The sequence below is a fragment of the Charadrius vociferus genome, unplaced genomic scaffold (genome assembly GCF_000708025.1).
Source record: "Charadrius vociferus isolate BGI_N301 unplaced genomic scaffold, ASM70802v2 scaffold878, whole genome shotgun sequence".
Lineage (NCBI taxonomy): Eukaryota > Metazoa > Chordata > Aves > Charadriiformes > Charadriidae > Charadrius > Charadrius vociferus.
In genome coordinates, this window is record NW_009649475.1 from 1212 (window position 1) to 16388 (window position 15177).

A 15177-nucleotide genomic window follows, 5' to 3' on the forward strand; every position below is an offset into this window, starting at 1 on the left:
AACTCGATGATCTTCAAGGTCCTTTCCAACCTAAACCATTCTATGATTTTATGATTCTATGATTTTTCCAGAAGCCACAAACCGCAAAATCAGCATTTTTTTAAATAAACAAAGCATGGGAAAAGGTGCTTAAACAAGTGCCAAGCTTTTAAATACTTTCTGTATGGGAAAAAAATCTACTATTATTGATTCTACAATGATATTTGCTTAGACTTATAACAGCTTAGTACTCACCTACAACTTCACCTAAGACAAAATACATTGCACCAGAGCAAATAGGAAAGTCTAAATTTCACATTAACAAAGAGACTAAGCAACAACATAAGCATTCTTACTCTGTTTGAAGAACCAGGCATATAATTAACAAACAAACAATATAAACCATGCATTTCTTCCAAGCCTCTCACTTCCTACCTAATGCCATTTAGAAATTAATACCATTTAGAAATAGCACAAACTGCTTGAGGTATAGTAAAGACTAAATCTCTTCTAGTGCTTCCCATTTTAACATGGGATTGGAGTCAGCCACAGCTGTGGCAGAGGAAGATTGGGAAATGGGAAACAGGAAACAGCTGGGAGCAATTGGGAACAGTAAAGAAACAGAGGACACAATGTGAAACAACAATGGAATGGCTAAAAAAAGGGTCATCAGAGGTGGAGGGAAGTTTGAATTCATAGGTTTTTATGTTTGAATAGCAACCATTACTCATCCTCTGTTGGGGACTGAGGCAAAAGAAGGTTTAAGTGTGGTAGAACTAATAGGGAGGAATAAGAAGCTGCAGCACTGTTCTGGCAGACGATGAAGTTGTGTGAAGCTACTCCCTAGATAAGGAGGTGCTGCTCACAGGGAAGAGAGATTCCCTTCTCTGTGGGAACATGATCTTTTAGAGTATGTGATGGTGTAAACAAGTAAAGTAGAAAATTACTGGCCTTGATAGAAAAGTATATAAAGAACACGCTTGTTTAATAAAGCTGATTTCGATCCTGCATATCGGCGTCCGTGCCTTAATCCTCACAATCCTCTGCACTAGACTTTCACAAAGAACCGCATATCACTGTCAGAAAGGGGCTGACTTGTTTGGCAACTGATTCCAACTAGCAGTGCAACACAAGGGCAGATGGGAGAGGCAGAGTGGACAGCTGAGTTCACTGGGGGTGAAGGCAAGTCTTCACAGCTGGAGAAACACTTCTGCACAAAGAGAATCAGAGAGAGTTGGAAAATTAATCCCAGCCATGGACAGAGATGACAGATTTTGCATAGGCATAGTTTAGCCAGCAGACACTTCTGGACTAAACACCTATCATCATCTGCAACTGCAGAGATGAATAATTATGTGATTCTTTCCAGTTCTTTGTTTTCTAATTAAGAGATTCGATATTTGATTCAGTAAGTCATCTATGTAACAATTATCTTACTGTGAGAGCTCTGGAACAATTTTCCCCATCCAGTGTTTCATCTTCTTGATGCTATTTGATACCAATTAAGAATAAATCTAAAAAAACTCTGAAATAAAGTGTATGCTGCATTTTAAGTATGACTACTGTGCATAACTGTAAAGATCCCAAAATTCTGATGGTAATGTTCTACAGAACAGAAGACTTTTGAAGACCTCTTTAATAAGGATCTTGCCATAATTCTCTCATCCTTGGAGTATTTTTTTCTCTTTTTAAATTATGGAAGCAATAGGGAATAGACTTCAAAAGCTATACAAAAAGTAATTTGTGCAACTTTCTTGGAAAAGCGTCTGTTGCTTATTTATTACAAGATCTTGCTAGTTACTTTGGTTTATGCTATAAACAAACACTACTATGTTTTAACAGAGTTAATAGCATGCATATTCTAGAAAAGCTGTGAAAGTGTCTCCTTATATCCTCCAGTTTAAGCCTTTTCCTTACTACTGCCCATCACCAGAATTGAAAGGTTTGGCTGGACCATCATTTCATAGTAAGAGAATGAAACGTGATAGTCTGTTTAAAGTATAACAATTAACAACAAGAAGATCAAAGTCTAAAGCTGCAGCATTCACATTTAACTATTCATATTCAACTGAAAAAGAGGTTAGCAACTGGTATTACAGTAACCCTAAAGAAAACATATACAGACTCAGACAGGTGTTATCCAAAACATATTTTTAATGTTATCTGCATTTGGAGCCTAAAGAGAGTAAGAGCAGAGAAATATATTTGTTATTCCTTTTTTTTTTTTTTTTTTTTACATTATCATTGAAGCTAAATTAAAAAAGAAAATGCAGTATTTCAATACATGGAATTGATATATTTGAATTTATAATTTAAATATTTCAATTACATGGAATTTCCCTGCACAGGAAGTCTTTGTGATAGAATGGAAACAAATAGAGAGTTAGTTAAAACCAAATGAATAATCACTTTTCATTATGCTCACTGGGGGTTCAACAGTTACTTTCACACCCAAACCAAACTGTATTTGTCTAGTATGTCTCCATCATATTCCTCAAAGTTACTTTGAAGCATTAAATACCACTTCATTGTAGTCACAGAACACATAAATTAGTGTTAAGTCTTTGTACTCACATTTGTCAATATTTTAGAGTATAGCAGGTATTCCACTCTATAATTCAAAGCACGAGAAAGCTATTTCCAGAGTAGTCTTGCCACTGTTAACTTGCAGTTGATGTAAAACTAAGAAGAGGCATGTCTTTCCTATTAAAGTTTTTATCCTTTTTTAATCCTTTAGTAAGAAGTTTGCTATAGCATTCCATTCCTTCTATAAAATAGTGTTTTATAAAAGTGGAGTTTCATTTCAACCAGTTTTAAAACAGTTGTTAAGAGAAATTTTGGTATTTAGGCAATATATAAAAATACCTCTTATCAAAGGACTGTTGCAGAGTATACATGGAAAAAAATTACCACACTGTTGCCTTGCATTTTAAAAAGTGCCTTTATACTGTGTGCTTAACAATTAGAACCTCAGAGACACCACAGACAGCTGGAATCTTGTTACTGACATAAGCGATATAAGAATAGGAATCTAATTTTAGAATTTAACAGTGTTTTGGGGTGTTTTTTAGGGTGAGGTTTTTTTAGGTTTGTTTGTTTGTTTGTTTGTTTTAAACCACAATATTTTTCATCTTCCTGGCTGAAGTATTTCAGTGGAAGCCCAAGAAAATTAGAAGGAAGAATGCTTACAGTATTTATTTAAAAAAATAAATCCAACTTCAGAGGTCTCAACAAGCAAGGGGGTATCAGTATCTTTGTCTTTAAAAATACATACCTGCAAATTATTTAATCAGTTTTTAAATCTATTGCACCCCCACAGGGCATACAATTTTTTTCTCAATGTTCTCAATATCTTTATGGGTTGGCAGCTCTGAAAAAGTACTTTTAATCAGAAAAAAAAAAACAAATGGGAAGATAAGAACAGAAAAAGAATGAGTTAATAATATGATAAAAAAGGATAACAGTTCTGTGTGTTCTGAATGCTCTTTAGTTCCTTGTCCTTACTATAGTTTGTGTTCAGCTAGCATCACTATTGCATTTAGCATCAACGTTTCACTAAAATAATCTTATTCACATCTCTGAATGGGTAATAAGACTAAGAATTAAAAAAAAAAAACAAAGCAAACAAAAAAGCCAACCTTAATCCAGAAAGTTGGTATCTATACTTAAGTGTAGACATTCCCGGTTTGAGTTAGGGGCTGAGGGGGCAAAACTGCTACTACCCATTAGCACTGGCCATAGTGACACAGACATCTCAGACAGGACCTTACCCTCCTTCCCAGTCAGTAAATCCTTAACTAATCCTTAACACATTATCCAACATAGGCTCTGTACTGATTTCTTTTAAAATGAAGCAAAAATTAAATGTACACATACAGGGTTAAATAGAAAGTGGAATTAAATGCATTAACTTATACATCTGGTCACCTAAGCTTTAATATCTGTTATCATCACAGTTAAGAATTCAGTAGATAGCTTCATGACCTTGCAAAATTAAATTCTGAATATAGGTGATAATCTTTAGGATTGATGTGTATTGGTAAATATTTAGACAGAATTACATACAGTAAATCATAAGTTAAAAACAAACAGAAAACTCCAAAACCCAAATAGCTAACAATAAGCCTTGTAAGGCTTGGCAATTTTCACTAGATTTACACATATTAGATAGTGATATGCTTTCTCTTCTGGGGTGTTTTCCATTCAAAACTTTGCTAACAATAGCAGCACATATTACAATAATTTTTAAATTCTATTTCTGGATTAATAATCTCTAAGTAACTAATTTTAAACAGAATATTATACAGTTATAAAGACAAATTCAAATCGCAAACACTAGAGAACAGTACAGATTCTAGAGTATAAAACAGTTATCTAAAAATCCCATTTCTCTGTGACCTATAGAAAGAAGACTATTTTTTTATTACTTGAAATATAATGATTTTTATGGCTTGAAATAAAATGTGGATCGTTTCTAGTGTGGTATGATTTGTTGATTACACCAACTTACAGAGTAGTAGAGAAGCATACCAAACAGTAAGAAAGAGAAAATCAAACCACTTGTTCTCACAACTGACAACTTGAGTGGCATGTAGTTTAATCAGAAAAAAAAAATCAGCCAATTTAATAGAAGGTTTACTGCTGCACATTTGCAAGAGAAACAAATTGGTTTTCCTTATATTCAGAATTTCATACAATATAGGTATGACATGGGACAAACAGGTGAAAGTTGTTTCAAAATAAGAGTTTGAAACTGGCAATATACAAACAGCACTACTTTCAACCTATCTTTGTTTAAAAGTATCCCAATATTTTCCCCCAGAATGTCTAAGCTTGTTGTCTCCACACTGTACACTAAGAGAAATCCTGAAACAGCCAAGAAGCAAGGATGAACTTTTTTTTATATATATATATATACTCTTTTATACCCTCAAGACATTCTTCGTTAACTTAATTCACAAAAGAAAAATACTCCAACATCAAATTTAAAAAAAACCCTTCTAAATATTTTTTTTTTCCTTTATCTACTTAATTTGGCTTTTAAATATCTCTATCACCAACAAAAGCATAAATCAACATTTTGAGTTTCTGGAGCAAGAAACCCATTTACTGCCCATCACTGAAATGAAACATCAAGTCAACAATATCCAATATGCTAGAATACTAAATTTGCAGGTAAACTGTATTCTACTCGACACAAATTAATTTCACTTAGACATTTGCAGGGCTAATGATGTGCCATAATAAATTCTACTATTAATGAATAGTAAAGTGCTGAATTATATTAAATACCTGAATCGCACTCTCCTTTATGAAATTCTTTTATAGATTTCTTATCAAGTCAAAAGAGCCCTTTCTGTTGTAAAAGTTAAGCTATTATGCAAATATAAAAATAGGTAAGTTTTATTAGGAGCTATATATACACAACAGAACTGCTTTTTCTTTAAGTACAGCTGACAGATAATAGAGATGGAAAAAAACATGCATTTACAAAGAGATTTAAAATGAAGAAGGAGATACTGCTATAGAATTTCTATGACTCTGGCATACAGCCATTTACTATGTTATAATGATACTTATGATGCCTATATTTCTGGACTGATAAGCATCACACCACCAACGTGCTTTAGTTTCTTTTGTAGCTAAAGAAATTGATTTGTAAATTTAAACTATGACATACATTTCATCTATTTCTCATTAGAGTGTATCATTAAGCTTGAGGTTCAACTTTCAACAAACTTTACATCTAGTCACATAACCCACACAAGCAAGACATTAGAGCAAAAGGGAAGCTGTCAGTTGTACATGATGAGGATTCTTCCCCTAACTGCATGATGTGAGAGGACGATTATCAGATTAAAAATTCAAGTGGATTACCATGAGAAGAAGAGAGAATTTTTCTCCCAAATTTAGCACAGATTTCCAGAGGATCAAGAGGAAAGCAACCTTAGTTACAGCTAAAATAAAAAAAGTTAAACTCCAGTTCAGGAAGGTGATATGTAGCTCCAAAATCTGTCATGCTATGAAGGCAGCATCCTCAAAAAGAGCTCCAAAGAAAACTGCAAATCAAAATGGGCAATTAAATTGAAAGTGGCCAACTGCTGCATAGAAATATGTTCACATACAACAGTCACATTTAAGTCAGTGCATAGAGAAGATAAAAAGCACTTATGGTAGTTGCAAATGTTAACAAGTCTATACAACTTGCACAGTTTAACAAGTCCATAGAAAAAGAATAGAGTAAGAGTATAAATGCTCAAGCAAAACCAAAAAAGATGACCCTCCAACTGTATAAAATCCACACAACAGTTGTAGTAAAAAGACATCAGTGGAAAATATTCATCTCCGTCCTAAACACCCAACAGGCAAAAAAGAGCAGAATAGACAAGGCTTTGGCAAACAATTTTAAGAGTCTAAATATGGCACTACATTTCTAAATAATCCACAAAATATAATATATGGAATATCCAAATATTGGTTAACCAGCTCTGCAGATGTGATGCTAATAATGCTTTAGCCAATGAGAGCAAGATGGAGCAAACTAAGGGAATACTGGTATATCACAACAGTGCTCAAGAAAAACATTGTCACCAAGTCATGCTTCAACAACAGCACTCTGGGACTGCACACTATTATCTATGGAGCAAAACAAATTTCTCTAGTTTTTCAGGGATGTGCCCTGCGTAACATATGTTATGATTCACTATAACACGAGCAGCAAGACACTGCAATGTAGTATGATTTATAGGCTGGATTAAGTTTTTTGCTATTTTCTTCTCATCCAGCAAATCACTAGCAGTTTGTTTATGCGAGTTTGTGGCATCAAAGTGTGAACCTGACTTGATAAGAAAATTCATGATGCCTGGATGGTTGTTTAGTGCAGCAATATGTAAAGGACTGTTATTATCAGAGTCTCTAACATTGATATTAGCACCACATTCCACCAGGATAGCAGTAACTTGTAGAGAGGGGAATTTACAAACTGGGTAGCGACCCACACACGTAGTATTCTTGTCAACAGCAAGGTGAAGTGGACTGAAGTTATTCTTCCCTCTAGGCTGAAGCTTAAGAAACTTGTAAATAGTCTGTTTCTTAAAATGCTCCTGTTCTGAGCTGCAAGGTACTTTCTCCAACAAGCAAATTAAATGCAAAATGATGGAAAGGGCTTTGTTCAGCTGTATTGGATCAGGAGGGCACTGAATTTGTTTCACGGCCCGCTCTATTTCGAGAACGCTTTTGCACAGTATACCCATGAGATCATCAAATGTGACAGTAGTGCCTAGCAGACCTTTTGCCCTATCCTGCAGCATGAAGGAGAAAAGTTCAGCAAATGATAGCAAACTGCTGGCTGTCATAGGGCTCAGTGGATCAAGATTGCTCTGCTGCATGTCCAAAGCATATTTCCATAAGTTGATGCATCGCTTAAAGTTTCCAGAGTCTGCATAGACAGCACCTCTATATCTAATATAGTAGGACGTATCTGGGTGAGAAGGACCAAGAATACGTTCTCTAATTAATAGTGCTTGCATTCTCATCTCATCAGGGTCTGCAATAAGATTTTCTAGCTCTTCTGAGCTCTTTACCTCTTTAGCATAATCATAGGCCATAATTAGCGTTTGTGGCACAGGTTTGTTCAGGATACTAGTCCTATCACTGTATCTCATTTCCATAGCTCGCTTCCAGTATTTCAAAGCACCGAGTAGATCTCTCTTTTTGTCCACGAATGTTGCTCCTAGAAGTTCCAGAGCATTTATACATTCTATCTTACTGGTCTGTTCATGTTGGGTCAGAAAGTCCACAATATTTGTGTGGCCTGTCACACTGGCTGACATAAGGGGAGTCATTCCATAGCCATCCTTTTCCATCTTAGCACTATACTTGAGAAGCATCTTCATGATCTCTAAACTTCCAGATTCTGCACAGTCATGTAATGCAGTGTTTCCTATGAAAAGAAGAAAAATTACATAAGCCATAATCAAATTACAGTCCAAATATCACCACATAAAAATAAAATCTGTTCTGACATCTACAGACTATGAAATGCTTAAATGACAAGTTAAAACATTCAAGACCTGATAAAAACATCAAGGCTACCAGGCAATTATACAAAACAAAATGCTTCACGTTATTACCCAAAAGAATTAAACAGATTTTAAGGACACTAATGTTTCATTATTCAAAACTTAAACCAGAATTCTCTACTACATGATCAATTTTGTATCTGCTTTCAAATATAAAACAGAAACCTAAGCTTGCCATCTTAAGTGGTTATATTTTCCCTTCTTCCCTGTCCTGGATTGAAGTAAAACAGGACCAATTTTCTGTTCAGTAACTTTACTTTTTATCTAGGCCTCTTCTAACTACTGAAATGAACAGCATATTGTGCAGAAACTGTTCACTCTCAGAGTGATAAGATCTATGTTTATAGTTGATACCATGACATGGTATGCAGAGAGTCTCTTGCTTATGCTTATTGCTATAATAACCAAGGCCAGATAAGCCTCTTCTAAACTGACTGAACTCTCTGAAACTCTCTGAAATTAACAGCATATTGTGGAGACACTGGTCGTTCTCAGAATTATAAGACCTGTAATTTAGCTGTAATTTATAGTTGATACCAAGACATGGTATGCAGAAAGGCTCTTGCTTAGACTTATTGCTATAACAACCAAAGTCAACTAACTTTGTTATTTGCCCCATTGGAGGGTCGGAAGCGGAAAAGCGTAGAGGGGTCCCACCTGCGGGGAGGAGCGGACAGGACAGGTGACCCAAAACTGACCAACAGGGTATTCCGTCCCATCTGCCTTAAGCAGAAGTCCACAGCATTTAACCTACTTTAAAAGATCAATGCAGTGGATTTTCACAGAATTCACAGAATTGTTAGGGTTGGAAGGGACCTCTGGAGATCATCTAGTCCAACCCTCCTGCCAGAGCAGGGTCACCTACAGCACGTTACACAGGACAGCGTCCAGGCGGGTTTTGAATGTCTCCAGAGTGGGAGACTCCACCACCTCTCTGGGCAGCCTGTTCCAGTGCTCCACTACCCTCAAAGTAAAGAAGTTCCTTCTCATGTTAAGATGGAACTTCCTATGTTCAAGTTTATGCCCATTACCCCTCGTCCTATCACTGGGCGCCACTGAAAAAAGACTACTCCCATCCCCCTGGCATCCTCCCATTAAGTATTTGTATGTATTAATAAGATCCCCCCTCAATCTTCTTTTCTCTAGACTAAAGAGACCCAAGTCCCTCAGCCTTTCCTCATAAGAAAGGTGCTCCAGTCCCCTAATCATCTTTGTTGCCCTTTGCTGGACCCTCTCCAGCAGTTCCCTGTCTTTCTTGAACTGGGGAGCCCAGAACTGGACACAGTACTCCAGATGCGGTCTCACCAGGGCAGAGTAGAGGGGGAGGATGACCTCCCTCGACCTGCTGGCCACACTCTTCTTGATGCACCCCAGGATGCCATTGGCCTTCTTGGCCGCCAGGGCACATTGCTGGCTCATGGTCATCCTGTTGTCCACCAGGACTCCCAGGTCCCTCTCCACAGAGCTGCTCTCCAGGAGGTCAGCCCCCAACCTGTACTGGTGCATGGGGTTATTCCTCCCCAGGTGCAGCACCCTACACTTACCCTTGTTGAATTTCATCAGGTTTCTCTCTGCCCAACTCTCCAGCCTGTCCAGGTCTCGCTGTATGGCAGCACAGCCTTCTGGCATGTCAGCCACTCCTCCCAGTTTTGTGTCATCAGCAAACTTGCTGATGGTACACTCTATCCCTTCATCCAGATCATCAATGAATATGTTGAACAAGACTGGGCCCGGTACTGACCCCTGAGGGACACCACTTGTTACTAACCTCCAACTAGACTCTGCACCACTAACCACAACCCTCTGAGCTCTATCTGTAAGCCAGTTCTCAATTTTTCATTAAAGTAGTTTAGTTCCTTCTAAACTCATAAGTCTCTTTTTCCCTCCTCTGCATCTCTCTTTGAAGAGAGGTGGGGGGGGAGCATCTGTCGGTCCCATCTGGGGTGCCCCACATCCCCAGTAGCCGGTTTGGCCCAAACCATGACATTCCCTTGTCAAATTTCTTTCCTTCCTGCCTATCTCCATCCATTAAAAAGAAATCTGTATAAAAACTAAAGATATGCTAACTCAACATTGGCCTTGCTTACCTCTACACTTTCTCTTCCTCTCTCTTTCATCCAAAGCCTTTGATTAAAATCCTCCAAGTTAATAATTGTACACAAAGGTAAATACAACTCATCAAAACAGGTCCTTTATCTCAGCTGGGGCCTCAGACACTGCCAGAATATTCTGAGGGATGTGCTTATTTTGTCAAGCCTATGTATATACACAGATAAACTATTCTTAGTACTTTATTAGGTCTTTATCCTGAAGTCCCACGTTAACCCCTCCGCTCAGGTTTCCCAAAAGCCAAAAAAAACCCCAAACAAAAAGAAACCACCAAACAATTCCTTCAACACACAACATGCAGCCATTTAGAAAAATGATAAGTCTTATCATTTACATTAAGATTATTTCTCATTAAGAGAATATGCAATGTCATGCTAAAGGCATTCAGGTGGCACTCAGACTATGTGGTGAAATTTCCAGCAAGGACTAGTGCCTCCTGACTGAAAAAACATATTTTTACCAAATGAGAAAGAAAACATTGGACACCACACTTAAAAATATTTAACTACTATGCTTCAAGTAGAAGAAAGTTTTGCTTAAGTTCATATATGAGTATTTCACTGGGGGAGACAGGAAGATGGACAACCAATAACTCCCCCCCCCCAATAAAGCCTCGTGTGATTGATTGCTTTTAAAACTACACAATTTAAACCTAACTTCTTTTTCATATATAATACAGATTCAGGCATACCAACTTTTCATCCTCCCACTGCATTAACATGAAAATAATTAACAGCACAGCCATGTAAGAATCACACACCCCCACCACCCAATTAAAATGTCATACCACTAGCCTTGCAAATTCTGGTTTACTGGCCATCATATCATCAGTATCTGTTATACCATCAGCAAGTTTCCATATTCTCAAGTGGGACCTCCTTTTCCAAGGATTCTGTACGTTCATAGTCATCTGATTTGGCTTTTAAAAAGTTCAGAGTTAAAGTTTCCTAAAACTTCCTCATTTGCATTTTTGGCAGGCTTTTTTCTATGCCAACAAGACACTGATTTGCAGTGGGCTTTGCTGTTCTATTTCTAGATCTATAAAAGAACTGAAGTAGGTAGGGAAACAAAGCAGTAGTTTTGAAATCTTCAGCTGATGTTTGGGAAAAGTGCATTTTTGTAGGTATACAGCCTCCTGATCTCAACAGCTTATATTTACCTTCGTACATTTTCTTAATGTACTCCCCCCTCCCAGGCTCTGATATCTAGAATGTGCAGTTCACTCTTTATATCAGAGTGTTCAGCCAGTAAAAGTCAAATCAGTCCCTAAAGCATGCCTGAGATTTGTCTTAAAAGCTGAACACTACATTGAAATAAACTGAAAATAAGATGGAGGTAAAGGCTTCCCATTAACAATTTCCTTCTGCCCCGAATGTATTGTTCATGCTGTCTTAAATAGGTTAAATTCAAATGCAAAAATATTTGAAGTTGGTACATGTATATATCTATCTACAAGAAAAAAAAAAAAAAAGAAATTCGTATTTGTTAAATACATTTCAGAAACAGAAATTTTGTTCCTCGTTCTCATTCCAATTATAAGAATCTGAATTAAGTTTAATAAATCTATAATCTATAATCTTGGTATCTTCTAGCTTTTGACTTCACAGCATTCTTGTTTCCTTTTTTTATGAGAAACTTGGTAAGTGGATATGAAGTCAAAGTCTGAAGAAAAAAAGCAAAATTCAGAAATATCTGGTGAAACCATGATGACTGTCCTCTAAATTCAATACCTACTTGTCACCAGCAGAACCAGATATTTTAGATCCACAATGCAAACTTCTATCCTATCTTTTGAGTTAGATGATCAAGTAGTAGTTTGCTTTTATCTTCTGTAGATAAACCACTAGTATGAGAACAAGCGTATCCAAGAGTTTTGCAAGTTTTAGTATACAGCAGAAGGATGTAGAAACTCAAGGTCTAATTAGATGAAAGTGTTCTAATGGGCACAGAACATTTTTTTCCCCTGCTAGTATTCCAACCATGCCCTCCTCACTTTCTCTTCTAATCTTTCACTTCTTGAAACTTTACATGTAAATTAATCTGCTGCTTCTTCCTCAAACTTGCCTGTGGACCATCAGAGGAAGAACTGACAGCACATTTCAAGACTTGCTTATTGCTCTCAGTTCCAGTAACCATAAAGACAGTAGTAAGGAAGAACAGTAGTTATTCAGGAAAAACCAAGTCTCAATCTAAACACACTGGATAATAAGAATTTAGCTACCACACTAATCAAATTCATACCAAAGGTGTGCAAAAAGCTATTTTCAAAAGATTATGACTAAAAGTTAACAGTTTTTTACAATTATAGCAGAACGGGAGCTGTGATCACATTTTGTCCCCTCAAACAATTTTTAAGTGCAAGTTCCAAACATTAAAAAAAACCAAAACACAACCAAACCCAACCCACAAAACATTAGATTGCTTATTAACATACTGTGAGCTTAACCTGCTAAATGTTCTTTTTCCAATACATTTCTGAATAGCAGCCAACTATTTTACTATCACTTACAAAAAAAGTAAGCTGAGGAAGACACCCCACACAAAGTGGCACCCAAAATTATCTGTTAGATCAAGACTCATGAAACTAAAACCAGGTCTTAATAGGAAGTGATTTTCAGTCTCAAATACCCTAGGCAATCTTTGTCACTAATGGAGCATTAAGTCAGTGACAGGAGCTTCACCTATAAACTGGTCTGGTCATACTACAGTTTCTACAGAGACCAACAAAATTTCCAATCCTGTTCCACAGGAACAGATATTTTTTCAAAATTTAGGTGGATTAAAAGTTTGGTTTGTCAACTGTAGTCTATTAACTATAATTCCTTCTTTCCTTATTATGGAAAACTGTTCATACCTCCAGATTGAAAAGCATGAGACTTTTAAATTCCTAAGAAGGAAAGAGATCAAAAGCAGACAAATACACAAAACCAGCTTGCCAATACACAGACACATTATAAAAGTCATCTTGCCGTGCTGGAGAAAGTCTAGTTAAAACTTAAATATAGCTGTGAAACTAGAAGTAAATACTGACTGGCTCCTCAGGCCACCTGCACTTCTGGAACACTCAGTGATGAAGCCAAAACCAGATCCATCTGGGTGTAGGCTGAGCCACCAGTTAATGCAGCCAGTTTAGGTGTGTTCAAGTCCTCACTCACAGCAGAGCTCTGAAACGTTAGAAAGGTCTTTTGGAGGGTGCCAATTCCAATGTCAATCTAGACATGGCCTGGGATCAAAAAGATTCAGAAATACAAGTGTTTGCACCAATATACATCAGAATCTTGTGTTAGCTAGGCAAATTTAACTTTAATGTGTAAATTTCAAAATATTAATGTGCATAGTTTAAGTTATATTCGAAGTGTTAGTTGATTTAAAAAAAACCACCAAACTCTCAAAAACATTTTATTACAGACCATACTGTACTTGTTAAAATACTAGTCATCCTTAGGTCACAACTATTTAATCTTTACACTTTATCATACACAATCCTTTATTTTCTACCTTCAAGTCAATATTTTTAAAATATTAAAAGAGTCATAACATAAAAGCATATTAAAGACAAACAAATCAAAATGTACTAGTAACACCAAAGTTCTTACAATTGCTTCACAACTATTGATACACATCTTGCTAGCTTTGACAATAGGATCAATGGCAGCTATTCATATTACGCACTGTGGATCCATCACCACATAATGTTGACACACATGACACACTGATAGTGCAAAAATTCACACAAATTAAGCTTAGCCATTGTCTGCTTAAATTCGGGTACAAACCAACAGTTTATAATTTACAATGCATCTATGCAGAACACATGGAAATATTCCTAAACCACCAAGGATTTTCAGTACTCTCTCCACCTGGATCTCCTTCATTAAGAGATTTGCTTTTTTATTAGTATTGTAATTATTTACTCAAACAGTGGTTACTAACGGCATATCAGAAGTAGGGTAATTTTTTAGCTACTTATATTGTAGTAGGCCTTGGAGACCACAATTATTTCAAACAATGCACAAGCTAATAAAGGAAAGCGATCACCACTAATTTTTAATGGCTGCACCTCACTTCAGTTTGACTGGATGGAACAGCAGCAGGAAGGAAATATTATAAGAATATAAGCTTCCATAAACTAAAAGGGTACATGGGCAGATAGATGGATATAGAGCTGCCAATTTAAAACAAAAAAAAAAAACCAAAACAAAACAATGCACCACCCAAAAAAACACACATGCACATAAAACCCAACCTTAAGAAATAACAAAAATTCCAGCCATCTATCTAGAAATTATCAAGTGTTAAATTTGAGGAAGAATTTAAGAGGACGTGGCAGTTAGCCTTGATATGTAACTCAAAGTCTATGTTCCATGTTACCCATAAATTCAACTGTTCAAATATAAGGATAGCAAATCACAGAATCACAGAATGGTAGGGGTTGGAAGGGACCTCTGGAGATCATCTAGTCCGACCCCCCTGCCAAAGCAGGTTCAAGGAGAGCAGGCTGCACAGGAATGCAGCCAGGTGGGTTTTGAATGTCTCCAGAGTAGGAGACTCCACAACCTCTCTGGGCAGCCTGTTCCAGTGCTCTGCCACCCTCAAAGTAAAGAAGTTCCTCCTCTTGTTGAGATGGAATTTCCTGCGTTCCAGTTTGTGCCTGTTGCCCCTTGGCCTGTTGCTGGGCACCACTGAAAAGAGTCTGGCCCTATCCTATTGACAACTGCCCTTTAGCTATTTATAAGCGTAGATAAGATCCCCTCAGTCTTCTCTTCTCCAGGCTAAACAGACCCAGGTCTCTCAGCCTTTCCTCATAAGAGAGATGTTCTAATCCCCTAATCATCTTCGTAGCACTCCGCTGGACCCTCTCCAGCAGTTCCCTGTCCTTCTTGAACTGGGGAGCCCAGAACTGGACGCAGTACTCCAGATGCGGCCTCACCAGGGCAGAGTAGAGGGGGAGGATGACCTCCCTCGACCTGCTGGCCACACTCTTCTTGATGCACCCCAGGATGCCATT

General features: G+C 37.2%; 1 protein-coding gene across 1 annotated transcript in view; it reads right to left on the reverse strand.

Annotated features, from left to right (window-relative positions):
- Positions 1–6611: 6611 nt before the first annotated feature.
- Positions 6612–15177, reverse strand: part of LOC104290752 (protein fem-1 homolog C-like) — a 20630-nt gene continuing 12064 nt past the window's right edge. Inside the window, exon 2 of the mRNA XM_009889900.1 lies at positions 6612–7921. Within this exon, the coding sequence (XP_009888202.1) occupies positions 6612–7921 (1310 nt within the window). The remainder of the gene's footprint in view (positions 7922–15177) is intronic.